Below are 26,212 nucleotides of genomic sequence, written 5' to 3'. Positions count from 1 at the left end.
AAGACAAGTGCTTGGTTGTTGTGCGAGTGTAAATGTTGCATAAAAAGTTTTTCTTAATAGAGGAAGAACTTCTAGTTTTTTTTCCCTGCTTCTCTTTTGATCAGAGTTTGGTTGTTTTCCTTATATTTACCCTTTTTGAAAGTTGCTGTTTAAGATCTTTTGAAAAACTGCAGGTACTTGCAAAATCTTCCATGCAGGTAATTGGATCTCCATCGTCGTGGGGAAAAGGATATACTCCCAACTTCCAAACTAAGGTTTTACACATCAAATAAAATAATCAGGATACAAAACCACAGAGAAAGTTCCACACTGTCATAATTTATCAAATAAAAATGTAGTGAAGGTCTCCTCCACCCTTTTTACAATTTAGTTTTCTTCTTGCATGAACATTTTCATTTTTTTGTTGGACAAATCGCTGCACATTGACTGCATGTTCCTCTGTTTCCTTTGAGCCAAACCATTATCCCTCCACCGCCGTGCTTCACAGCTGGTATCAGCTGTGAAGCTGATACCAATAAACTTAAGATTTTTGGCAAAATCTTAAGTTTATTGTTACATTATTTTTAAAAAGAAAATACTTAATCTCCCCTTGAACACAATTAAGGGAAAATATACTGAAAATATGGCAACAAAAAAGAAAAAAGAAATGTTCATGTGTTTATATTTATATGGACATTTGGAGTTTTATGGTCTTTTTTGTTTTACCAATTTCTTTGGATCTATTTGGTTTTTCTTAACACAACTTCCTCATTTTGACTTCTATTTTGTTTAATAAATAAGTTGGATACTTCCTGAAGCTGAAATGTTGTACTTTATTTGTACCATTAGCCAAACAGCTAAGTACTTGCTGTTTAGATGGATCCACAACCCACAAAATGTCAGTTTTTTTTTGTCAAACAAATTTGAATCTTTTGATCTTTATAAAAAGACTCCAGTACAAAATGTGACATAACATTATCCATTTAACTAACTGAAGACAAGAAAAGATGATCTGATGCCTGTTTTTGTTGTTTATGTGCATTGCATTTCATATCCAAGCCTGAGAATTAGGTTGACACTTTGACACCTGTAGTGGATCCAATAAAAGGCTTTTAGGTCGGTATTGATCCAGAGCGTTCTCTACAAGTCCAGGTTTGCTTTCTATTTATTGCTGATGGTTGTTTTTTTGCTTGTCAGACAGGGATTACAATTGAAAAAGTCATTTTTTTGAGACGGAGCTGTCCAGAGGTTTTGGGCAATAAATGTAATTCAGAAACTGTGCAAATATGACCAACCTGCTTATATAGCATTAGCAATCCATTTCCAAAATAAGATGTATTTAAAATATTTTGTGATTATTTTTGTGTTGACCATGGAAAATAAAGCGGGTTATTAAATTTTTGTGTTTCTCTCAGGTTTCCAGATCTTAGTTTTAAATGTTGACTTCTTGATGCATTGATGGTGAAGCTGAGCTCAGTTTACTGCTTGCGTGTCCGGCTGATGAGGTCGCTCCGAGGTCAGACCGGCTTGTTTGTTTCTGAGAAAAGATCAAAGATCAAGTTTGACTTTTATTGGAAATATGAAGATGTACAATTATCTCTCCATATCAATACTAGTGTTTTTTGTATCTTTAAGAAATGGTAACTGTCATTACCGAGCTTTATAAAACACACTAAAGCAAAAGTAAGACTGTAAAACAACAAAAAAGCGCATTAAGATGCTTAAAAATGAAGCTAATTGTGCCACTAGCTTAAACGCTAAATATGCCAACAGCTGACGCAGAAAAGCAACATTTCCATCAACTGAAAACACCATGAACTATTTCTGTCACTAAAATTTGTTTTACACTGTAAATATATGCTACTATATGCAAAATAAACATGTTTATGAACTTTAAGAGTTGCACCGCTAAACAGGAAGTGCTAACTCTGACATCTGGTTTCCCGATTCTCAGAATCAAACTGCATAAACAATGTAAAATACACACAAAAACAACAGTGTCATATTGAACAAACTCTGTCCTATATTTCTAGAAATCTTTGTTTTAGCAGACATTTTTACATTTTACAGAAAAAAAATATTGTTTTATTTATAAATAGCATTCTTTATACCTGATATTTCAAATTCAAACATACTTTCTTGATCTCTAAGAGAAATTGAATAAATATTAATAAATATCACATTCCAGCCAGAAGTTTAACATTTTAGCCATCAATACTTTGATTTTAGTTACCAGCTGAAAATATATTGAAATGCAGTTTTTAAATGTGCCACACAAAGTACTAGAAGGTCTGTCTTTTTTAGTTGTTCGTTTTTCGTCCATTGCTGTTTTGAGTGTTTCACAGGAAAAATGCACCAGAGGCCAACTCTCGTGTTTTTTTTTTTCATGACTTGAGGGACCTGCAGACAATAAATCAGCAGTAATGTCCAGGTATTTCCTCGCTAAATGTTTTGCACCCAGCTATCAGGAAAGCCTGGAAAGTTGAATGTGGAAATGTTTTTACGGCTTTCTGTATTTATGGCAACATCCACTGCTTTAGTTTTCATTTAGTCGGTTCTGGCATTGAAACCGACTTTTGACATCAGGAAAGAAATGGAGTGGAAAATGTTTGGGGTGTTTTGTTAAAATCTAATAGATTTTGCGGTAAAATTGATTTATGTACTTGTGATATTTGCATTTTTGCAGACACCTCAGAGGTTTAATTTTATATTTCTTTCAATATGAAAAGTCTGCTGTTTTTTTTTTTTTTTTTCAACTTTCAGGGGGAAGAATAAAAAACAGAATGTTTTTCTTTTCTGAGGAGGTGGAAGTTGACAACCAGCAGTTTCCTGTGCTCAGAATGCCAACCAGACGAAAAAGCAGAGCCTGAACAAGCTCTGTGGATGAAGTTGCAGTGATTACTCTGTTGACTCGCCTCCTCTGCAGCCCGAGCCGTCTGACCTTCGGGGTCGACGCGCTGCTGCAACCCTGACCGGTAAACGAGACCTCTGAGTCCCCGCGACGTCTGTTTACAGCTCCGGTTCGCTTGTACCAAATCCGTCAAGACGCCGAGTGTTCAGGGGGGCGAGGCGGCATGATGAATGGGGTTTTTCTGTGCAGCTTTTCCTCACTATTTCTACAGCTATTATTATTTTGGCTCATATAAAGATCCTTAATGTTCTCAAAAGGCTGGTTGTGCCAGAATGTAGATAAAACCCATTCCAAAAGGAAAAGGACTAATAACTAAACATTTCTTAAATTTAAATAATATTCAATATCTTTTAACTTTGATCAGCGATTGTTTTTTTTTTTTTATTATTGTTTGCAATCAAAATCATTATTTTTTTTGTGTGGAGCTAATTTAGAAATTTTTTCAAGAAACTGTGATATTTGCACTTATTAATGATGGTAAATGTGACCATGTTACTCGCAATCACAAATTATAACTATATCAAGTAACGTGGAGGCAGCAGGGCATTTGAAGTAATAAATACTGCCACCGGTTGTTGGGAGTTGGCATCACTGAAGCCCAAAGTTCTTTACCAATTTTCACAGAAAATTTGCAATAAACTTGACAAAATGTGGGTATCTTGATTTTGTGAATTTCCATGAGGGCTGGACGATTCGGCTGAAAAGGGTTTCATATCACTTGTTCATAATTGTTTTGTTTTAAATATCAAAAATACTACCAAACTGCAGCTTTTGTTCTCATTTTCTCCTCTCACTCCAAGCAATTTTTTTATTTTTAGCAGTTGAGAGGCATTGTGGTGAAACCTGAAACTGCTGCTGCGCAAGTTATTCAACAGGTTGTTGCTAGGTAACCAAAGAATGAATGAGTTGCTGGGTAACCAGAGAGCGAGTGAGGTAGTTGAAGCCACTGACTTGGTTAAGCTGTTTGTGAAAGGTTGAGCAGCAAAATCTGCTGCCTACATCTCCCAGAATGCTGTGCGGTTCTGAATCAGAGTTTGGTGAAATTATAGAATATTCTATCAGACGTATTACCTGTTGATATTGATCACTTGTGTATTGCGATTATATATTATTGATTCATTGCCCATTCCTAATTTCTATGATTGTTGAATTGTAGTAAACTAAAGGGACTGATGTAATTTGCACTGCAAAAACACAAAATCTTACCAAGTATTTTTGGTCTATTTTCAAGCATACATATCTTATTACATTGGAAATAAGACAGAACTAACTCAAAAGTAGTTTTCAGAAAGAAATAACTTATTTTAAGTCAATAAATCCTTAATATCGATGGACACAAATCTACTATCTACTTCGAGATTATTTCACTTAAAACATGGCAACATTTCTTGCAAGTTTAAAATCTGTCAGAACTTTTTCCATCAACATTAAGGATTTATTTTTTTAAAACAGCCTCCTATATCTTTCTGAAAAGCTGATTGTAAGTTACTTGTGTCTTATTTCAAGTGTGCTAAGATGTTTGCACTGGAAACTAGACCAAAGAGCTTGGTAAGATTTTGATGTTTTGCAGAAAACCTGATTTGATAATAAAATGTTTGAGCACACAACTGTTCTGTTTAAGTCTAGAGGGCCACTTAAAAAGCAACGGCGGGCCAGTTTTGGCCCCCAGGCTCTGAGTTTGACACCCCTGGTGTTCAACGTATCTCAAGAAAACACATAAAGTTTCTTTTCCAGCTGTTTTCTTGAAGAACAGCCTTGTAAAGGTCAACGGTGGTTGGAGAAGTTCACTTTTCTGCATGGGGTGTTTTGTTCCTGTGACGTGTTCGTCCCTCAGCTGATGGCCTTCAGAGCACCGTTCCCGCTCTTTTCTCTTCGCTGAAAGGACTCTCGAGTGCGGGTTTCCTATACATGTAGTCATTGTTTGACAGTCTTTCCTCTTCCTCCTTCCTTTCTTTCTTTTCTCTGTTCTTTCTCTCTTGTGTCATGGTGGGAATGAAAGCTTAGAGGAAGGCCTTTTTTCAGCTAACAAAGAAAAACTTGGACGCAGGTGGAGGGATTTAGAGGGAAATCGCGACGCTCAGACGAGTTGGATTGGGGGTTGCGGTGTGGCATTCTTGCCCTTTCACAATGGTTTGGTACCTGGTGGTTTCAGAGGCTGCATGGCGACCTTTGACATTAGGACTGGTGGGCCTCAGTGGCGGCGTCAGCTTTAATTAGAAAGCCACACGACTCGACGCTTCGCAGAACCTCAGATCCCAATCTAGAGATGATCCAGTTCAGCAGAAAGGATGATGGATGAACACTGCAAAAACACAAACTCTTACCAAGTATTTCTGGTCCAGTTTGTAGTCCATCTACTACACTTGGAAAAAGATATTGGAGTTTAAGTTAGTAATTCCTTAATATTGAGGGAAAGGTGCTACTTCCTCTGGTAAATTATCTCACTTTTAACATGAAATAGCTTCCATGTTGGTACTACATTTCATAAAATACCAGCTGAACTTGTACTTCATAAAATGATAGTTGTAAGTTTTTCTCAAGCGAACAAAATGCTTTTTTGTAGGATTTTGTTTTTGCAGTGCACAGAGTTTGGGATGGTTCCCAAAAACAAGACTTCTTCTAGATTAGTGACAAAATGTCACTTATTTTCTCATTGGTACAAAACGTAGCAAGGCTGAAGCAATTAATCGAGTTAATCGTAATTAATTGATAATTAAAACAACCAACTCATTTAATAATTGATTAATCGTTAACTGGATCATGCAGACTCGAGAAATTGCATTCATGATGAGATGAGAGAACATTGTCAGAGCAGAAATTTATCCAAAACTGTACAAAAATAAATACGTTTTTCATTTTGTATTTAAAAAAACTTCTTTGTAAATGTTTTCTACGCAGATCTACACAAGTGGCGTGTTAACTTCAGCGCCGAGGAAATCGTCTAGCATCCGTTTTTAATTCCAGTCATGCCACATGTGAATTGAGATGTCTTTGCCTTTAGTTTTGCACATTTTCTGCCCGGCGCCTTGTTGGATATCAGAATCGATGTGAAAAGCGTGTGAAGACGGCCGTAAATCTTACATTTCTGAAAATTTATCGCGTGTTGAAATGAATTGTCTGCAGCTGCTTTCTGTTCTCTTTAAAATAGTCAATGCATGTGGAATTGATTGCTGTATACCGCAGAGCCTTTTCTGGTTCAACAGCGCACAAAACAAAGCTTACCTCAGCATTTTTACCTTCTGCGTTTTCTTCTCAGTCTCTTCACGTTTCTTTCATGAAGACCGTTTGGGAGCAGGAACCGGGCAGAGAAAGGTTCTGGACCAAATTTTCCTGAATGCTTCCAGTGTTGATGTGTAAAATAAGATTTATTGCTATGATGATCAGTTAAAAGACAAACGCTTACAGTTCTGAATTTCTACGATTAGAGCTGATTAGGGTTATTTTTCTGATTAACCCATTAATAATTGGATACCAAAAGGTGCTTAATAGATTTTATTTTAATCAGGTGAAGATAAAACTGCCGCTTAAGGATTTCTGGTGGAACATATTTACAGACAAAGGTTTTTTTTTAATCTCAAATGCTAAATGTATGGTTTTTTGGGGGGGGGGTTTGTTCAATTTTGGCTTAATTACTGCTCTGAGTGTGTTATTCTGTTGGAAAATTATAATTTTATCAGTCTGTATTCTCCTGTTAACAGTGAAGTAATTACTAAATTAGTTGATTATTATTTCAAAACTTGATTAATCGTTCCAGCTGCAATGTCGGTCAATGATTTGTTACCAAAATGCTGTATCTATTAAACTCGTCCATCTGTTTGGTGGATATAAAGCGTTTTACTTTTATTTCACGCTTCCACACTTTCAGGTTGGCTTTTTAGCCACGTTAAGCTAAAACTGCCATTTGAGAAGCTCTAGGTAGAATATATTTGCAGAGAAAGGTGTTTTTTCTTTTCTTTAGTGCAAAATGTATATATTTCTGTACAATTTGGGCTTAATTACTTGTCTGGGTATGTTGTTCTTTTTGCAACATTTTCTGAGTCTGTATAGTCCAGTGAACAATTAATTCTTAATTATTTCAACAGGATTATTTAATCAAGATTAATCATTTCAGGTCTGATTTTTGCAGATTACGGTTAGTTTACCCACTTGGTTTTGTAAGACAATTCTGCCTTCATGAATTCTATGTAACTTTTTAGGTTTGAGTGGTTTCATAATATATTGGGAGAGAAAACAAAGAATGAAATTGTTCTGTTTTCCAGTTGAATCTTTTCCTTTGAATCACTAGTTGTTTCGCCTGCAGCACGGTGACTCTGGCTTGTTCAGAGAAAACAAAATTACCTGCCATCAAACTGTGCAACTACTGACCTCTTGCAGCGAATAATTGGCAAAACGGTTCTCATGATGGCACAACTGGAAGAATTAAATAAATTAGGATTGTTTTTTTTCTCTTTGTGAGGCACAAACTAAAATATTTTCCCAGGCGTTTCGTTGGAAACAATCATTTGCTGTGTGTGAAAGATAAATTTTTAACAAGAAACATGGGAAGCCGGGCAGAATCCTTTTAATTAAACCAGGAAAAAGATTGTCAAGCAAATGAAGTGAGATGTGAGGGATGCAGAATGGGCGCGGGATGAAAAGGAAGCCGGTGCAGGAATACAGCGGGGGATTAAAGACAGTGAGCGAGTGTTACAGACCCCTGGCCAGCTTGCTGCTGTAATGAACATTAGGGCTGCGGCATAAATTTAATGACCTGTGAAACAAACAGCGAGGCTGCGACCAGCGCCTCTGAATGCTAAGTGGCTCTATTATTAATACTAGCTCAGAGATGCAGCCGTGTAAACACACTGATGGTCTGTTTCCCCTGCAACGCCCGCTAACTACACGCCGGTCATGTGACCAGGCGCTCCGAAAACAGGGTCACGTCTCTTTGTACCTGCAAAATTAATGACACATTGTCCGCTAACAGTCTACCTGCGCCAGCTAACAGGAAATGAATAAGGCTGCGGCTAATGGCCGTGCAGGTGAGTCTCCTCCGTAATGAATGGCTCAGCGATGGGGCAGGTGAGGAAGTGGTAATAAATGGCTGCTTTGCAACTTGCAAATTAACAGGTTACCAAATGAGTTTTGCATTTTCATGCTTTTTGCTGTTTGGAGACATCAGGTTTTACAAATTGAGGTGGAAAAAACAGGGATAAAGCTGTTTAATTAACCACAGCGAGGAAAAAAGATGACAGCTCAAGAAAAAATTGCTTGCAGAGAAAAGCTGGTTTATAAAGGAAGTAAGTATTTGATTTGTACTTTCAACTAGCGCTGCTAATGATGACATTTGTTATCGATTAATTGGTGGTTCTGATGATTTATAGTCAAAACAAATCAAATTTTTAAGCATGAACATGAACATTTTATGTCCTAGAATGCAACAACAGCATTCCTTACGCGATCGATTATTTGTAACACAGGTGGAATCTGCAGCTAGAAAAATACTTCAGCACAGTTTACGGCTGTTCTCTTGATTTTGTTTGTTTTTTAATTAATGATCGGTCAGCAAAATGTGTTTAATAGATTTCTTATTATTATTTGTATTTTTTTAATTTGAAAACTTTGTGCTGTTTCTGGAATCCACCCAAACCCTTTGAAAAACTTCCAGACTGTAACGTCACAATTCATCAATCACCGCCTGTTGCCTTGCAACCCAATAAGAGTGTTATTGGTGTTCAGATGTTAATCTTCCTATATTCCAATAACACATAATGATCAAGTGATATTTTCAGTTACCTTTCAACTTTAAACATTTTTAACTCAAAAACACGACGGCCGCTGGATGAATAAGTCGCCTTTAAGAATGAAAACATGCTAATGACAATGCCACAACTCTGTTGTTTCCAAAATATACATGTAAATATTTTCCTATATCTGTATATTTCTGAAAATATACAGATATATATCCTGATGCACATAATCTGTGCGTCCCCTTTATTAATTTATTATTTAGTTTTTTGGTGTGTATGCATCTATTTTGTGTTATCATTCCCAAGAGCACTGACAGATTTAAAGCGACACAGGTTTAATTAACCAGTGCTCTGCAGCTTGTGAGCATTTGGAGGCTGGCAGAAAAAACAGCATTACTGGAAGTGCTGATGCAGCTGAATCTGCTACAACAGGAGGATGCAGCTTGAGGGTTTTAAATGCAACAATTCCCACAAATAGACCCCAAAACAGTTAAAAACAAACAGTTTCAGTGGCTTCCACCTCCTTCAACACATCATTATCCTGGTTTAAAACAGACACAAGAGTGTTTGACATCCAGATCTGTCCACCTTTGTCTTTCCCCCTTTGTTGTTGTCTGTTTATTTGTGTGGAGCGGACTCAGCAGGACTTCGGCTTGTTTTCTGTCCCATGCTGCGTCTCATGCTATGAGCGGATAAATATTTAAAAAGCAGAGAAAATCCTGAGTCTGTGTCGTTGCAGCGGCCAGAGGTGGAGGAGCTCTGCGTTAGACGCAACTTTTACCACAGTAGGTTTTTTTCATACCTTAACATGGATTTGGGGGGTAAAGTGTCCCTGGCTGTCATGGCCATTATTCTCTGCAGAGATTGGTGTGAAAGGTCACCAACCTAAGTGCCGGTGCAGCTGAATTCAGCAGCCATAAAATAAAAAAAAGAACCACATGAATAAGTTATACCATCAATGACAACAAGTCTGGACATGACTCTGCCGATGCTAAGTGCTGCAGGGTTTTTCTGATAGAGAAGAGGTGCAAGCTCCAGAGTTTTTGTGTGCAACTTTTAGGGGAAAAAGCATTAATGATTCAGGATAGAGTGCAGCAGCAGGACCGGATGAGGCGAACGCTCCATCAGGCTGTTTAAATGTGTTGGTTTGTCCTTGAAGAAAAACAGCTGTTTCTTATTATAAGCAGAATGTAAAGAAGTAACTTGTAGTTTCACTTCAACTCATCTGAAAGTAAAGAAAAATTAACGTTAAATACATGCAAGATCTCCTCAGTTTTTTTTGTGCATGTTTCAGATTTTTTGTGCATGTTTCAGATAATCAAATGCAGGCTGAATTGATTAATCAAATTCATCATAATTAATCGATTCTCGAAATCATAAAAATAATGCAGCTAAAACAAAACATTCACTGAATGGAATGACAGCACATCTTATACCATTTCAGGCAATAAAATGTTTATTTTCTTATTTAAGAAAATATTCAAGATATTTGTTGTTGATTGAGAAACTACTTACTGCTATCTTGTTGGTTATGCTGGAGGCTCCACTTCTGCTTTTCAAAGACGTACGGTTGTATAAAAGCACATCAGTTTGCAGCCATTTTCACGTGTAAGTTTGCAGCCATTTTCACGTGTAAGTGTAAACGTTGAGTCAGTGGGCAACAAAACGCCCTAAAACAACTCAAACTGGACTGGAATTTTATTATCTAAGAATAATTTTGTGCAATAAATGTCTTGTAGCAAACAGGCCTATTCTAACCTATTCTAACCTGTTCAGGGAAGCATGTTACTTTCAATATCTCAATTTAATTTTGATTAGTTTTAAACCAAAAATCAATTTTAAATCAAATTGTGAGATGGTAAAGATTTCCGCACATTGAGGTATATTTGCTGCCTAAAGTGTTAAAATAGTTTGAAGCGTTTTTACAGAGGATGTCGAGTATTTGTGTTTCATAAACAACTGAAATGGAGTTTAATCTGGGAAATGACTAGATTAGATTCGCCTTAAAACAGCCTTACGTCGACGCTGCATAAACGCATGCGGTCTCCCCCTGCTGGGCGTTTCGCCGCTGCTTCCCTCGCCCCGCTGTGTGGCCCGGAGGGAGCGGTGGATTGTCTGCAGAGAGCCATCCATCACAGTCGCAGCTACAGCTCTGTAAACAGAAGGGCAGCTTACTGACTGATTTCTGCTCGGAGGTGATAGCATTCACACCGTCCTGCAGACACTTCCACCCCTTCCTGCTGACCTCCGCATAGCTGCGGTGGCGAGGTCGCCGCTCCGCTTATCTCCCCCCGCTGGATTTAGAGCGCTGATAACGGCTCACTGTTGTGGGAAGAAAACAGTAAAAGCCGGAAAAATGTTAAAACGATGAAGTTACACATTTTATAGCTTGTATCTTTAATCGATTGTTAAAATTCCTCGAGGCTTCGTTAAATTCAGAAATCGTCAGAGTAGCACTTTGACATATTTTTACCCATTTAAAAGTGAGAAGTAGAAATCCAAGAAATTACTTGGATAAAAGAGCATTTGGTAAAAAGTCTACTCAAGTACTGAACAACTGATCAAATTATCAATCATTTAATATTTAAAAATTACATCATCAAATGGACCAAGATATAAGGTTCAGTGGAAATTTATGGTATTTTAAAGACCATAATGATGATAATTCATACAAATAACAAAATTAGGCAAAATAAACTCAAAATTACCAGAATTATTGTTTACAACAGCCAGAAACTTATGGATGCATATGGACTCCTGCAGTATGACGGCACACATGGAAGATCCCGCCCCCATTTCCCAGCTGGAGGGGAAAAAACTGCTGGCTAACAATGGTTAGCATTGGTTTATCCATTAAGTTGTCAATGTGGCACGCTAAATCTTAAATTTCTGATATCTAGCAGAAAGAGTGACACAGTGCTTTGCCTCAGAAAAGGGTTTTATTTAAGAAAAGAAATGGTGGGCGGAAGTAGTTCAGTTATGCTAGCTTGGCTATGACAACCTAACATGCAGATGTGATGTGGTTTCGGTTTCGGTTCAGTTAAAAAATATAAAAAAGGGCAACTTGAGCATCAACTCTGACAGATCATCAGTAGGTCAGACTTTCTGACCTACTGATGCTAATTTAGCTAATTCATTAATTGATCAATCACCACACTGTTGGATTAGCTAATAGCAGCAGTAGCTAATCAACCACAACGATCACTTATTGATCATGTTCTGGATAAACATCAAGCCTAAAAACATTACCTTCATCTCCATGTTTCATTTTGCTAACAGGATTGTTCTGCCACGGCAGAATTTTCGGATGTTAGTCATGACATGCAGGGTCTGAAGTTTTGCAGTGTTTTCATTGGTTGGTGTGTTCTGGTCCGTTTATCGGTCCCGGTTTCTGTTCTTTCCTGGGTCTGCTGTCGCCTCCGTTTCTCTGTAAAGTCCACTTGTTGTAAGGTCAGGACACTGTCTGCAGACAGAGCCATTTATCTGCTCAGATTTGATCCTGGGTGACCCTTTCAGAATCCCCCCGCATCTTCAGCCCCTTGACCTTTGACCTTTGCAGCAAAGCCCGGTCGGCTTGTCATGTTGAGACGATGCGGAGCGTGCTTTAGGCCCTGAGCGCCGGCTGCTTTTCTCCCCTCACAATCCCCAGGAGGAAAGAGGTTTTCCTTCCCACATAAGAGGAAAATAAATGCTGATGTAGTAAATAAATAATAGAACATATTCTAGGCCCTTGGCTGTTGAGCTCTTCTAAAGAACAACCGTTAAACATTTATTTATCAGCACCATCAATGTGTTATAAGTTTGCCTGAGGCTGTGTGGTTTTTATATACGTTCTGTTTGATGTCTGACGTTTTCTGCTGAGTCAGAACCTCCAGATGAGAGACTTTCTTCTGCTTTGCTCAAAGGAAATCGCTGCTTCTCTGCACCTTCCAGCCTCCGTAAATCAGAGTGTTGGAGTTTTAGACGAATCAAGGTTTTATCAGATCGCAGACAAAGTGTTGGACTGACTCAGAGGTTTGGATGTTTTCAAACCAAAGGTTTGGGGTTCGATTCCCAGAGTTTGGATGTTTCCTCTGTTCTGGTACAAAAGATGTTGGGGTTGGTTGAAGATTCCGTCCGTCCATCCATCCATCCATCCATCCATCCATCCATCCATCCATCCATCCATCCAAACATTCATCCATCCATCCATCCATCCAAACATTCATCCATCCATCCATCCATCCATCCATCCATCCATCCATCCATCCGTCCATCATAATAATAATAATAACTCAAACTTAGGGGGCGCGTTTTAGGACACTCGAAGATGCTGATAAGATATTAACTAACAAATTAAATATTTGGTATCAAGTTTCTTTTTTGTGTTGATGCCAAAAGGAGACAGATTTTTTCAATCTGATCCAGACAGGCAGAGGAAAAACAGACATTTTTTATCATTTCCATTTAGACCCACCTTCTCTCATTATTGTATGTCAGAAATGAAAGCTTGTTGAAAACAGCTTTTTATTTTTTTTAATTAGCTTCCAGACCTGGTCTGTGTGTGTGGAAGGAAAACCATGTGCAGGAATGTCCTAAAAGACGCACCTGTGTGTGTGCCACAGTTTCAGATCACCTTGTCCCGTCTGTGGAGCAGAACTGGGGAAATGAAACCGTGCCGGTCCGTTTTTGTCACTCGATTCCCAGAGATATTATCCTCCCCCTGCCTCTCCAAGCTGCTTTTTCCTCCTCTGCCACTCTCCATACTTACATTGTTCCTCAGGATCAAGTTCATGGAGGTCGAGGTTGGAGGAGGGTAATGGGACCCTCGTCCTTGTGTCTCGGCCCCAGCCCCCATACAGTTCCTCTGAATAGAACCCAGATTCCCTCTTTCTTTACTGCTCTGGTCTCCAGTTTCTGCCGAGCCGCATCGCTTCCTGACAGATGCATATTTCAGAGATTTAGTGTTCACATGTGATCCAGCCTGTGTTCGGATAACGCACTGCTGCTCCTTCCAGTTTGATGTGCAAATACCACTCTGACAAACAGAAATGTACGTATCTAAAGGTGATATATTATGCTTCTTTTCACAGGTCAGGATAAGTCCACGGTCCATAGAAAACATCTTTACTACATTTCTCTTTTAACCAAATTCTAACAGCATTTCCTTTTGGAATGAGAGTTTTAAGGCGCCTTGCAGCCTTAAATCTAAATGAGCTGCTTTTGGCCCAACTCAACATGCAAACAGAAGTGCAATTATGCAACCATACGTTTTTGAAAAGCATTAGTAGAGAATCCTGCACAACCAACAAGAATGCAGCAAGAGTTTTCTGAATGAAACTGCTCACAAAAATAAAAAAACATGGATTTATTGCCAAAAAATCGGCTGCATGTTTTTTTTAACACTTGATTTTCTTTAACCTTAAATACAAAATGTACTTAATTCTTGGTTTTAGTGTGTTCTTTCATCAAACTCTTTTTTATACTGTATACTCCAGTTAACGATTAAACAATTTATAAATTAGTTGATGATCATTTGAACAATCAAATTAATTTATCAGTTATAGTTTCAGTTAATGCGATTTTTCTGTTACTAATTGCTCCATCGTTTTGGAAGACAAAACATTTTATTTTTATTTCTTATCAGAGTCACACTTTGAGGTTTGCTTTTGGTTTCTTTACTCTTTTGACGGCTGAACTAATCCAGTCCATCTCTGCCTGCTGAAAGGTGTGTGTGTGTGTGTGTGTGTGTGTGTGTGTGTGTGTGTGTGTGTGTGTGTGTGTAAGCAGATTCTTAGAAGATGCACTCTGAACTCCTCTACTTTTATTTGATTTCCTGTTACAATGTAGGGCGCTCACCCCGTCTGCGTTTTTTTTTTCTCCCCTCTGAGTCTCTTTCTCAGCCCAGAGTGCAGTGAAGCGCTGCGAGCCGGCTTGTTTGAGAGCAGCTGTGTTTGCTGTGAAATCTCCACTGTGGTTGTTTTACGTTAGCAGCCTGCAGGTCAAACTGCAGCTGGAAACGCGTGAACTGCACCATCCCCATGGCTCTAGCCTCTCCTAAGTGGGCTAAGTCTGGTGGCTAACCCTTGGAGCCTTTGTGTTTGGCGGCAGGATTAATCCATTCCACACTCCATCAGTCACTGGGCACAGGTTATTAATGCAGTGACAGAACGAACGCTCGCCAACATGGCTCCTTCACCCCTGCGACTTCCACCTCGTCCCCAAAGTTTGCAAAGGTGGCCTTGGTGTTGAGAGGCCATTTGTCAAAGCACAGGCAGAGTCTTCGCTTGGCTCCTTTTAATAAGGCTAGCTGGGCTCTGGGAGTTCAGGGCTTGCACTCTGCTGTGGACATGCTCATGCAGTCCTGAGTGTCAGCCGCTGCATCCCGCGGGGCTTATAAAAGTCCCATTAACATGGCCGCCCTCATTGGTTCTGACAGGTTGATCAATTAGACCGCGACCCCGGGGCCGCTGCGACTCAGAGGTCAGATAGGATGGATGGCCGGACCTTCACACCACTTCTCAGCCTCCCGCTCTGCGTTTCTGCTGGTATCTGCGGCGCAGGTTGTTCATCACGGCCGGCGAACGTCTTCACGCCGATGTTTCAGGAGCGGCGCAGCTGCAGGTGAAGGATGATGCTTCACCTGAGACGTGTTCGATCTTCCTTTGATAAAATACAGGGAGCTTGAAGCAGGAAGCTTCTTCTATGGAAGACTATTAGAGAAAAACTGAAAAAAAAATCCTACTTTTTCCAGAATTCTGACTTTAATGTCAGGATTATGACTTTTTTTAAGTCAGTATTTTGATCTTTTCTCAGAAATTCAGAATTCTCTTTTCTCAGAATTCTGACTTTAATTTCCAAATTCTGACTTTTTTCTTCTTATTATTATATTTCTTTGCATTGTGGAAGTTCTTCTTAAGCTTTAAACACTTTACTCATCCTTAACATCGTGCTTTATTTTGAAAATCCAAACGTAATATTTCTGATTTGCTTTCATCAGTAGATTGTTTTTATAACAGTTATTAATACTTTATATCAAGTTTTGTACATCAACAACTGATGTTAATATTTTACAGCGTTCTTTATCTCTACTAGTTTCTAACATGAAACAAATTAAAATTGTAACGGATAAAAATTTTTGACTGTTGTTAGTATCACAAGTTCCTGTTTTGGTGAATTTAACATATTCAGAATAGAATATGACTTCAGTGTCAAATTTGAGTGCGTTTGGATTTTTTCTGCATTTTAAAGTGGCCATCTTTGTTGTGATCTCCATCTTAAGCAGTGAGGTCAAACTTCAAAGGTGTTTAGTACACAGAGTTCACCTGACCTTTACAGCCTGTTTGCTGAGTGCGACACACCTGGAGGAGGCCGAGAGTCTGCAGTGTGTTTGGTAAATAGTCGACACTCCACAGAGCCAATGAAAGTAGTTCAGGTGTGTGTGTTTTCATGTGGAACTAATAAGAAGCAGATTTTCCATGTGTATTTTTCTCTACTTTTACTTATTCAGCATTTCTGTACAATTTAGTGCAAATTCAGGATTATAAAAAAAACTCAATCTATAAAGAAAAACCAAACAAACACCAGCAAAAGATTAAAAACAATCAGACGCACAGCTGGAGGTCGGCAGAAGTGATGGACAGGAATCCCAAACTGACGAATCAATCCAAAACACAATAATCGTCCTAGAATAAAGTGCTAAAACCTCTGGCTTTAACACACAGGTGTCACTGTGGAGACCTAACAGACAGGCACCAGTCTCAGGAATTTAAAAGTTCTCTGTGCCGAGCACAGACTGCCTGTAGTTGAAGACCAATTATGAAAACCAAACTGAAATTATAAAGAAGGCAGAAATTTCTCTTATTACACCAGAATGCTTTTACATCGGCAAAGTCTTTGTCTCCATTATTTGTTGCTTTATTTCTGGTCCATCTTTGTCCTGCAAAGACTAAGCGACACAGATTCTCTAATATTCAAAACTTCCAGTATTTTTTGGTTTTATTTATTTTTTTACTGAACAAATAAAGTGCAAGAAAATTTTACATTGGCAGATCATTTAGTAGTTGTTGCCATCTTTTTTATTATTATTATTATTATTATTATTATTATTATTTATTTTTTGCTTGCATGTATAAATTGCAGAAAAATTCTCCTGAAAAGATCTTCATGTAGTCTTGTTTTTTAATCTGCAGAAGAGGATTAGGGCCACTGAAAAATAATTGTCAGTCTCAGAATTCTGACTTTTTGATCTCAGAATTCTGAGATTAAAGTCAGATTTTATTTTTTCGGTGCCGTTAGTCCTTCCTGTCTGTACTAATCCATCCTCTGACTGAAGAGGTTAGGATTTTGGTTTACATAGCATTTCCTGGGATTATCCCAATAATCTGATTTTAAGAGCATATGTGATTTGTAAATCTTTAAAAATGCAACTAAAGCTCTTTTAATATGGGCCTTTTTTAGTTTTCCTAGCAGCATTTTTGTCATTAAATAATCAATGACTTAGTTACTTCCAATAAATCAATCAGTCCCGTTTTCCTGGACGTGAAAGTGCTCCGGTGTATCTCTCCGCCTGATCCAATGAGCTGTAAAAATGGTTAAAATGATCCGTTATGGGAAGGAGGAGTTGGGCATGCAGTGCGTAATGAGAGGAATAAAGCGTTGAGTTCGTGTGCGCTCCGTTTTCGGGGCGTCTGCGGACCCAGAGTGCGGCGCTCTGGGGGCGCAGAGGGTTAAGAGCGGTGTCACGCCCGCAGAGACGCTGCGCCGCCGTCCTAATGATGTCCACCGGCCTAATTGAATATTGACGTTCTGTGCATGAGGGCTAAATAGCTTCTGTCTGCTTTTCCTCCGCCTGCTGCAGCGTTTCAATCCGCCTGCTCTGATGATCGTTAATGCGCCTGTTACCAAGGTTACGAGCTTTTTGTCCGTTTGACGCAGCTTTTCTTTCTTTTTTTTTTTTTTTTTTTAGTGCTCTTACAGATGTTTAATTAAAGAAGGCATTTTTGTTGCATTGAAATGACAACTGTGGTCTGCTTCTGCTCTTCCTTTGTTTGCTGCTTTCATTTCAGCAGTGAGCGGAATCTATGGGCGGTTGTAGATGGGGGCCGTCAGAGGCCCGGGGCCCCTCTTATTGCCTCTGATCCAAGACATAATGTCAAATAAATTTATTGTGATATCAACAAATTAAATACAAGCATTAAGAAACAAAACAAAATGTGTGAAAGGAGTGGAAAAAATAAACTTGACAAAAACAATTTTCATTGTTACATGCTGGGACGGCAACCGATTTGTCCCTTTGATCAATTTAATGTCTTTTCTTTGCAATTTAACAACAATTGTTTAAAAGTTGAGGCAGTGGACTTTTTGTGATACATCTGGAGTCGATTCCACCACGGAGCTCCATTGGTGCCATAAAGTTCATTTTAAAATAATTCATTAAAACATTTCTTTTAAATTCTTTCCAGTTTTAAAAAAATGAAACTGGGAAAAGTTCAAAGCTACTTCAGATAAATTTCTTCTGTCAGTTTCAGATATATTTTGTTCAGTTTGATTTTGAAGTTTTTAAGTTTCAGATTTTGTCCCTTATTATTATTTTCTCTTTAGTTTCAGATTTTTTTTCCCTGTTTCAAACATCTAGGGTTGTGTGGGTCGAACCGAACAAAAAATGACAAGACATGACACACACAAAAAAAAAACATGATGCTGACAAATTTGTGCGTTTTTAGTCCTTGTTGTTATATATGTTTTTCTTAAGCCAATCACACTCGCATATAGAATATTAATACGTTTTTCAGCTTCAAACTTTTACATCAATATAGCTCCGTAGTTCTGGAGCTGAAAGTAACTCCTTGACTGACTTCCCTTTCTCTACTGGTCCCATCTCTCTCTACTGGTCCCATCCCTCTCTACTGGTCCCATCTCTGTCTACTGGTCCCATCCCTCTCTACTGGTCCCATCCCTCTCTACTGGTCCCATCTCTGTCTACTGGTCCCATCTCTGTCTACTGGTCCCATCTCTGTCTACTGGTCCCATCCCTCTCTACTGGTCCCATCCCTCTCTACTGGTCCCATCCCTCTCTACTGGTCCCATCCCTCTCTACTGGTCCCATCTCTGTCTACTGGTCCCATCTCTGTCTACTGGTCCCATCCCTCTCTACTGGTCCCATCCTCTCTACTGGTCCCATCTCTGTCTACTGGTCCCATCCCTCTCTACTGGTCCCATCTCTGTCTACTGGTCCCATCCCTCTCTACTGGTCCCCACACTGTGTAGTACATGTAATAAAAGCTGCATCACAGCCACACAGGAAACGATCTCCCATTTCTGTGTCCAGGACGCCATTAATCTGGGCGCAGGTTAACAAATGCGCTGGCATGGAAGGTATATTTCATCTGCAGGCAGCCGACAACGGGACCATTGTGTTGCTGGCCGGGGAGCAGCTCCACTTCAACATGTTTTTACTCAAGTAGAAATAAAAACTGTCCAAAAAGTTACTCAAGCAAATTAAATCACAAAAAACACAATGTAACTGATATTTACAGACAATAAATCAGATGTACTGGGTGAGGTTCTTCCAGTGCAAGACTTTTGTCTTTGTCTTAATCTGTGTCTGAATCTTGTTTTTGTTTTTCTTCATTCAGTGAATATTTTTGCACAATGTGGTGCGACCTTTGATCTCAAGCTCTTAGTATCGTTGAAACAAAAGCAGCTCAAATGAAAATGTTAACAGAACAAACATGATGCAGTTAATTTACTCCAAATCTGTTTGATTCCATAATTGTGGAAGGGGCTTTTGACCTATGACCTCTAGAAACCTTTATTAATATCTTACGAATGATGGCAACACAATCACCGTATTGTTTGATTTGAAGAATCAAATCAGGAATGGAAGCAGGTTGAGGATGTTTTATTTTTTAAAAACCAGAGCCAGATTCATGACTGCGCTGGTTCTTCCTGCCTGACCGGGTCCGAGTTCTTCCACGGCGGCGGTGGCGTTTTCATCTGAAAAGTGGCGATGCTTCTAAGTAATCCATTAGGCTTCCATTAGCTCCGATTTGTGTGATTAGTTTTAATTAATCAGTTCGCTCCGTGGCCTGCCCCCCCGCTGCCTTCTCCTCACATTTCATTTCTAACCTCATTCCTCAGCTCTCCGCTCTCTCCGGCCGTGCGAATCCGTCACGAAGCTCGCTGAACGAACCGGGTCGTTTTTGTTGCTTTGGGTGGTTCTGACCCAGAAGAGATTGTGATCTCCTGTTTTACACCTCCTGCTCCCCTGGAACAGTTGGTATCGATTAGAGCCGCGGCGTCCATCCTTCGCCCTGATTTCACCCGGATCAGACGCCACCCGCCATCTTTGCTGCGCGTCTCGCATTCAAATGAAGGTTTTTATGCTTCGTTTGAAGTAGCAGGTCTGGTTATATACCGAGGTATCAGGATGATGATCCGTCTTCCTTTCCTCTCTTCTCAGGATTCTTATTCTGATAAATGAAAGATCAATTTATCCACCAGGCTTCGCTCCATTTCTCCTTCTCTGCTTTGGATTCATTGGATCGCTTCTATGTCTAACTGGGGCTGTTATAACAATTACTGATCAAATAATCTGCCGATTAGCCTGACTATGAATATAATATTATATGTATAATTATTCAGAAAAAAAACTTGGTAATTTCTGATTTTGGAGTAAAGGTTTGCTTAAAAAGTAGAAATTGTAAGATTAATCGTTCTTAAATTTTCAACTTGGAAATTTTCTAATTTTCAAAAGTTTCAAATTTTAGTCTTTGGAAAGTTGAAATCAATCTCAGTTTTTCTCATAAATTTTTTACTTTTTAGCTCAGAAGTTTCAGTTTTCTTCAGATTTAACTCCGAATGTAATAGTTTTTCTGGTAATTTCTGAGATCAAAATTGTCAAATTTTCTGAAAAAGTTTGAAAAGTTTTCAAATTTGTATTTTTTTAACTTTTTAAAAGTAATAAAAATTTTACGTTTGAAACTCAGAAATTTCCATTTTTTTCCAAGAAAATTTGAGACTAATCTCAAAAGATTTTAGTTTTTCCAACTAGTTTTCAACTTTTCAAACTCATAAATTTCCTTCTTTTTCTTAAAAATTTCTGAGATTAATCTTAACTTCTGAGTTTATTGGCACAAATTTTAGATTTTTTAAACTCAGAAATGTTATTTCTAGAAAATTTCTGTGACTAATCTCAAAATTTCTACGTTTTTTAATGAAAACTTACTCTTTCAGTAGCTCTAATCCGGCATTGTACAAATCATTTGGTGAATGTTTGCAGGCCTGAACCCACCCTGTGCATTGCTGGCCGTATTTCTTTATCTCTTGTAAACCTGTGAATCTGTCCGTCCCGCTGCGGCAGATCCAGTTTTCTTTGTGTCTGTTGGGAAGACACGGCCTGTCACTGTGGCGACGCAGCCGCCCAGCTGCTGTCACTCAGCCTGCAGAGCGAGCAGCGGCTGACGCATGACGCGGCTCCCTGGTAATAGAAATTCAACTATTCTCTCCTACCAGGGCTCAGCTTCTAGCTCCCGAATTCGTTCTCGCTGTGAGTGCTGGGATGAATCCAGAAGCTTGTTGGCGTGTTCTCTGGAATAATTTGTTGGTTTTTCTTAATGATGCTTCACAGAGCAGGTTATGATAGATCTATGGGCGATACAAAACATGATCATCAAATTCTTTGCACAAAATAATGTTCAGGTAATACGATTTTACGGGACCTCAAGTCAACGATTGCACATGAAAATGGCTGAAAACAATGTGCAGTTTTATAACCGTACATGTTTGAAAAGCAGAAGTGGAGCCTCCTGCACAACCAACAAGAATGCAGGGAGGGATATCTCAACAAAATACTTATTTTCCAGCAGCCTTTGTACAGCACATACCGTGGTAAAACCAGCTGACCAAACGTGCTGGAGCTTAGCATAGGTTGCAAGGTATCGCCCTGGGTTCCGCCGGTGTTGCTTGGTGACGGGCAGCGCCTGTTGATGTGTGGCGTTACGTTTCGCAGGTTTTTGAAACGACTCCTTTTCAGACACCATAAACATAAACTAATTGCCAAACTGACTGAGTGTTTTTCTTTCTGTTTTCTGCATTTTTCTGGTTATTTTGACCTGAAAAACGCAGAAATGATCCAAACATCATATCGTCTCCACTTTGCAGTACTTTTCTGCTTATGATGATGCAGTCAATGTTCACTGTGAGAAAAACACATTTTATTCCTGGTTTCTTCATTTTTCAGGTTATCTTGACCTGAAAAATGCAGAAAAACTGCCTCAGAGGGGATCTCGGTCGCCTCCACCACGAATTAATGACTCCTGATGAGAATTTGATGATGTGACAAAAGGATTGAAACGATCCTTTATACGTCCATGTCAGTCACTACACCTTAAACCCATGGAAAAAGTGGGAGAATCTTTCATGTTTATTGTTCTGGAGTCGATTGTTGTCTTTTGTGATGGCACAGTGAGTGATGCTAATGCGGCGCATTCGCCCCTCCCCCGCCCGTTTCTGCAGGACTCCGTGGTTCAACGGCTGGGGGTTCAACCTGCCTCGGGGTCAGTCTCTGCTGGATAAATGGAACCTCGTCCCCGAGGGCGTCGACATCCTGATGACCCACGGACCGCCACTGGGTGAGACCGGTCGGCCAATCACAGCTCCCCTCATCGCCTTCACTCAAACATGAATCGATCATTTGATGTGTAACAACGGCTCTTGGCAAAATGTTTCAGTTGTTCACTGTGTTTCTATGACTTTGTATTTTTAGGATGTAAAGCCTTTGAAAGGCCTCGTTACTGAAAGATGTTACACAAATAAAATTTGATTGAACGTCTGGAGGAAAAACAAGCTGGAAAATTAACCAATCAATCAACCTTATTAATTCATCAATATTTTTTGCTTATTAAGATTTAATTATAAGTAACTATTCAGCAGAAATGGCTTGTTTTTAGTGAATAATTCCTTAATATTGACAGAATAGTACTAATTCCACTGGCAGATTATTTCACTGAAAACATGAAAAAGTTAAATAATCTGCCAGAACTTTTTAAACAATGTTAAGAAATTATTAACTTAAAACAAGCGACTTTGCTTGTAAGTTATTTGTAAGTTATTTTCAAATGTGCTGAAATATTTGCAATAGAAAATAGATCAAACATTCTTGGTAAGATTTTGTGTTTTTGCAGTGTAATGACTATGTTCCTATAATTAAACTCAAATTTCCGTGTATCAAATCTTGGCAGGGATGATTGAAATCAAATCCACTTTTTGAAAAAGTTTTTCATCATTTTCTGTTTTTAGAAAACAGTACAATAAAAACATGAGCTGCGTTATCGAAACTGTAATCTTTCTGCCTCAGACGGAGCGTCAGCTCTGCACACGGTGGATTTGCTCCGGTGTTTCTGTTTCCCTGCATGGAAACCAAGTCATCTCAGACTTTTCTTGTGGTTTTCGCAGCAGATTGATTAGCGTTTCCTCCTGGCTGTTTGGGTCTCGCTTGTTTTTCTCCTCGTTTCGACTCCATCTGGCTTTATTGAGTGATTTCCTTCCCTTTCGCCCACGGAGGCTTTCTGCTGCTGCGGCCGTTTGATTATGGAAACTCGATTTCTGCTGGAGAGGGAAGCAAACGGGTTCTGGAGCCGGTCCGGGCCAGGAGAGGTCCGGAATCATCTGGACCGGTTAAACATGTAGATCCAAAGACGCCATGTTGGCAGGATTTCACAGGGATCAGAGACGAAAAATCACTGAAAAAAGTAACATTTATAAACCGTTTGTTCAATTATACACTGTAAAAACACAAAATCTCACCACTTATTATTGGGCTGGCGTGAATATCTTGCCATCCAACCGTTTATCATCCATCCATCACTGCCTTTATTATCCATCCGTCTGTCCATTCATTCGATCTTTTTGCCATCGCTTCATGCAGTTATTCGTTCATGACGGCTGCGATTAAATTTATGCTAAAGCTTCATTGAAAAAATGATTCAAATATGAAAAATGTTGATAAAACGTTCTTAATACTTAATTCCTTATAAATGGATGCCTGGATGATAAGTTTTCTAAATTCAGACATAATTTCCTCTGAAATGAAAAATCAGAGTTTAGAACTTAGTTAAAACTTTAAAAATAGAAAAATTATCTGCTTTATTTGAACCATGCATGAAGGAAACCCAGGCGTAGTTTTATTGTTTTGTGTCCTGAAGATTTGTAAAATAGTTTAGAATATAAAGTTTCAGACTGTTTATTAGTACTGACATGTTTTCAATGCTGTGTCTGGGAGATAAAAGTCAGTAAAAAGGTGAAATGAATGCATTTTTCAGGTTTCAGGGACTGGGTTCCTAAAGAGCTGCAGCGGGTCGGCTGCGTGGAGCTGCTCAACACGGTCCAGAAGAGAGTCCGGCCCAAGCTTCACGCCTTTGGAGGCATTCATGAAGGTAAACGGAGCGAGAAGCAACAGAACATCTGAAACCACAAAGTCACAGAGATGATGCTAAATAGATAACTGCTGCAAATTTTATTTAAATATTTTAGAGGCGAAAATGTGATGAAATTTAATGTGCCCCGATTCTGATGATTGGTCTTAAATTTGTCCAAATAAACCACCAAACATTCTGGGCTCTATTACAATTATGTTGTAACCACAATATTTACTTCCTTATTGAAAGATTTTCCAACCTGCATTTCATCCCCACTGAACCCAAATTTATTTGGGAGATTTAAGTTTTAAGACTTGAGTTGCCTGTTGGAGCAAAAACCATTTAAACAAATGTGATTGAGCGATTAAAGTCAGAATTCTGTGAAAATAGGTCAAAATGTTGAGAAAAAAGTATCAAATTCTGAGGAAAAGTCTGAATTCTGATTTTAAAAATTCTGAATTCTGATCAAAATCAAAATTCTGGGAAAAAAGTAAAAATTCTAAGTCAATTCTGTGATTTAAAAAAAGGTGGAGATTCTGAGGAAAAAGTTTGAATTCTGGTTAAAAATATTGAAAATCTAAGAAAAATATCAGAATTTTGATGAAAAGATCTAAGAAAAAAGTCAAATTTCACAGATTAATCCAGAATTCAGACCGTTTTCCCTCAGTGTCCCTCCCGCCCTCCCGCAGTCTAGAGACGTATTGTGACGCTGTCGGTCCTTCCAGGGTACGGCATCATGACGGACGGCTTCACGACGTTCATCAACGCATCGACGTGCACCGTCAGCTTCCAGCCCACCAACCCCCCCATCGTGTTCGACCTGCCCAACCCCTCCAGCTCCTGAGGTCGCCGCCATCGAACGCTGCCGTCAGGAGGAACGACTTTTCTACGAAAAAAAAAATTCAACTGTTTCTTTGCAAATTTTGTTTTGCTTTTGGAGAAAAAAGCGATGGGAAAACGCGGCGTTAAAGGAGAATATCGGTGTTTTTTTTGTTTTGTTTTTCTTCTTATCCTGTGCCAACTGTCCAGGCTTTTTGCTTGGCGTCACTCCATCATATTTGATCGTTGAAGAAGGCGAACTAATCCTTTAAAAGAAAAAAGAAACATGGTTTACTGGAGAACGACGAAACATTTTGTTGTCTGAAGCCAGCAGAACGTTTTGGGTTCGCCCCACCGGTATTCTCCTTTTTCTATGAGATTTTGTGGTTAAACAATCTTGCTCTTGATAAATATTGGTCAGAAGTGTAAAATAAATGACGCTTTGTGAATTTGTACAATTTCTTTACGGTTTGGTCTGGCCAGACGACGGATGCCATTGTTTTTACATTGTGTCATATGATAAATATTCAGTTTCTTCTTTGCTTTCTCGTCAGTTCTTTCTCTCCTCCTATTGGCTGACAGGGACGCTGCCTTAAACTAGCTTTAATGTTCTTATTTATTACCCATCATCCCCCGCTGAGCAACACCTGACGATCGGCGGGACGGAAAGCTACGAAAACAGCCACAATATTCACTTTTTATCAAGGATTCTTCATCTGATTTGGAAAATGTATAATATCATATATATAAATTATATATTCATCTTTTAAAACATCTGTACTAAAGTTGTGTTTTGAAGAAGAAAAGAAGTTTTTCTGTATCTTGCATCATTTCTCCATGTTTTTGTAGAAACAATCCAACAGGTGTTTTCCCTGAAACTCGCCTGACTAAACATGGATAACAAAGTGTAAAATCTGATAGTTTTTGTGTTTTGTTGCTTTTTTTTTCTTCTAATTTTGCACTGTGTGTAAATGCAATCTTGCTAGCACAAAAAATGTTTTGCCAATAGTCGTCTGAACTCAGCTGTAAATGCTCCTTTTCGTGCTCTCTCCCTTCTCGCTGTTTCTGATTGTATCGCCATGGAAAGGTTAGTTCTTTCATTTTATTGTGATATTTAGCTGCCTTTATATGCAAATAAAATTGCAAGATTTTTACTTAAGAAAAGTTTTATTTGAATAAGTGAACATGTTTATCCAACCATTTTTTAATACATTGTTTTATTTGAATAAGTGATTTTTTTGGGGGGATTACAATTTGATTTTTTGCTGATATGAAGCAGAGAACAAATATCCAAACACTGAATACTAAAAATAAATAAAATATAAATATTCTCATATTAGTTTAGATCATTAAATTGTAGTGCCTAGGTAATAGAT

At 38.8% G+C, this 26,212-nt stretch overlaps 1 protein-coding gene across 2 annotated transcripts in view; it reads left to right on the top strand.

Annotated features, from left to right (window-relative positions):
• The window catches only part of mpped2a (metallophosphoesterase domain containing 2a), a 64,668-nt gene extending 38,678 nt beyond the window's left edge, over positions 1 to 25,990 (top strand). For both annotated transcript variants that reach the window (XM_055036825.1, XM_055036826.1), the window contains exons 5-7: positions 22,117 to 22,232; positions 23,922 to 24,035; positions 24,743 to 25,990. In XM_055036825.1, the coding sequence (XP_054892800.1) occupies positions 22,117 to 22,232; positions 23,922 to 24,035; positions 24,743 to 24,861 (349 nt within the window). In that variant the 3' untranslated portion in view covers positions 24,862 to 25,990. The remainder of the gene's footprint in view (positions 1 to 22,116; positions 22,233 to 23,921; positions 24,036 to 24,742) is intronic.
• The last annotated feature ends 222 nt before the right edge of the window (positions 25,991 to 26,212 follow it).

The sequence above is a fragment of the Poeciliopsis prolifica genome, unplaced genomic scaffold (genome assembly GCF_027474105.1).
Source record: "Poeciliopsis prolifica strain line A6 unplaced genomic scaffold, Auburn_PproV2 SCAFFOLD011, whole genome shotgun sequence".
NCBI classification, from domain to species: domain Eukaryota; kingdom Metazoa; phylum Chordata; class Actinopteri; order Cyprinodontiformes; family Poeciliidae; genus Poeciliopsis; species Poeciliopsis prolifica.
The sequence above is the reverse complement of the archived record's forward strand: the minus strand, read 5'-3'. Positions and strand labels throughout refer to the sequence as shown.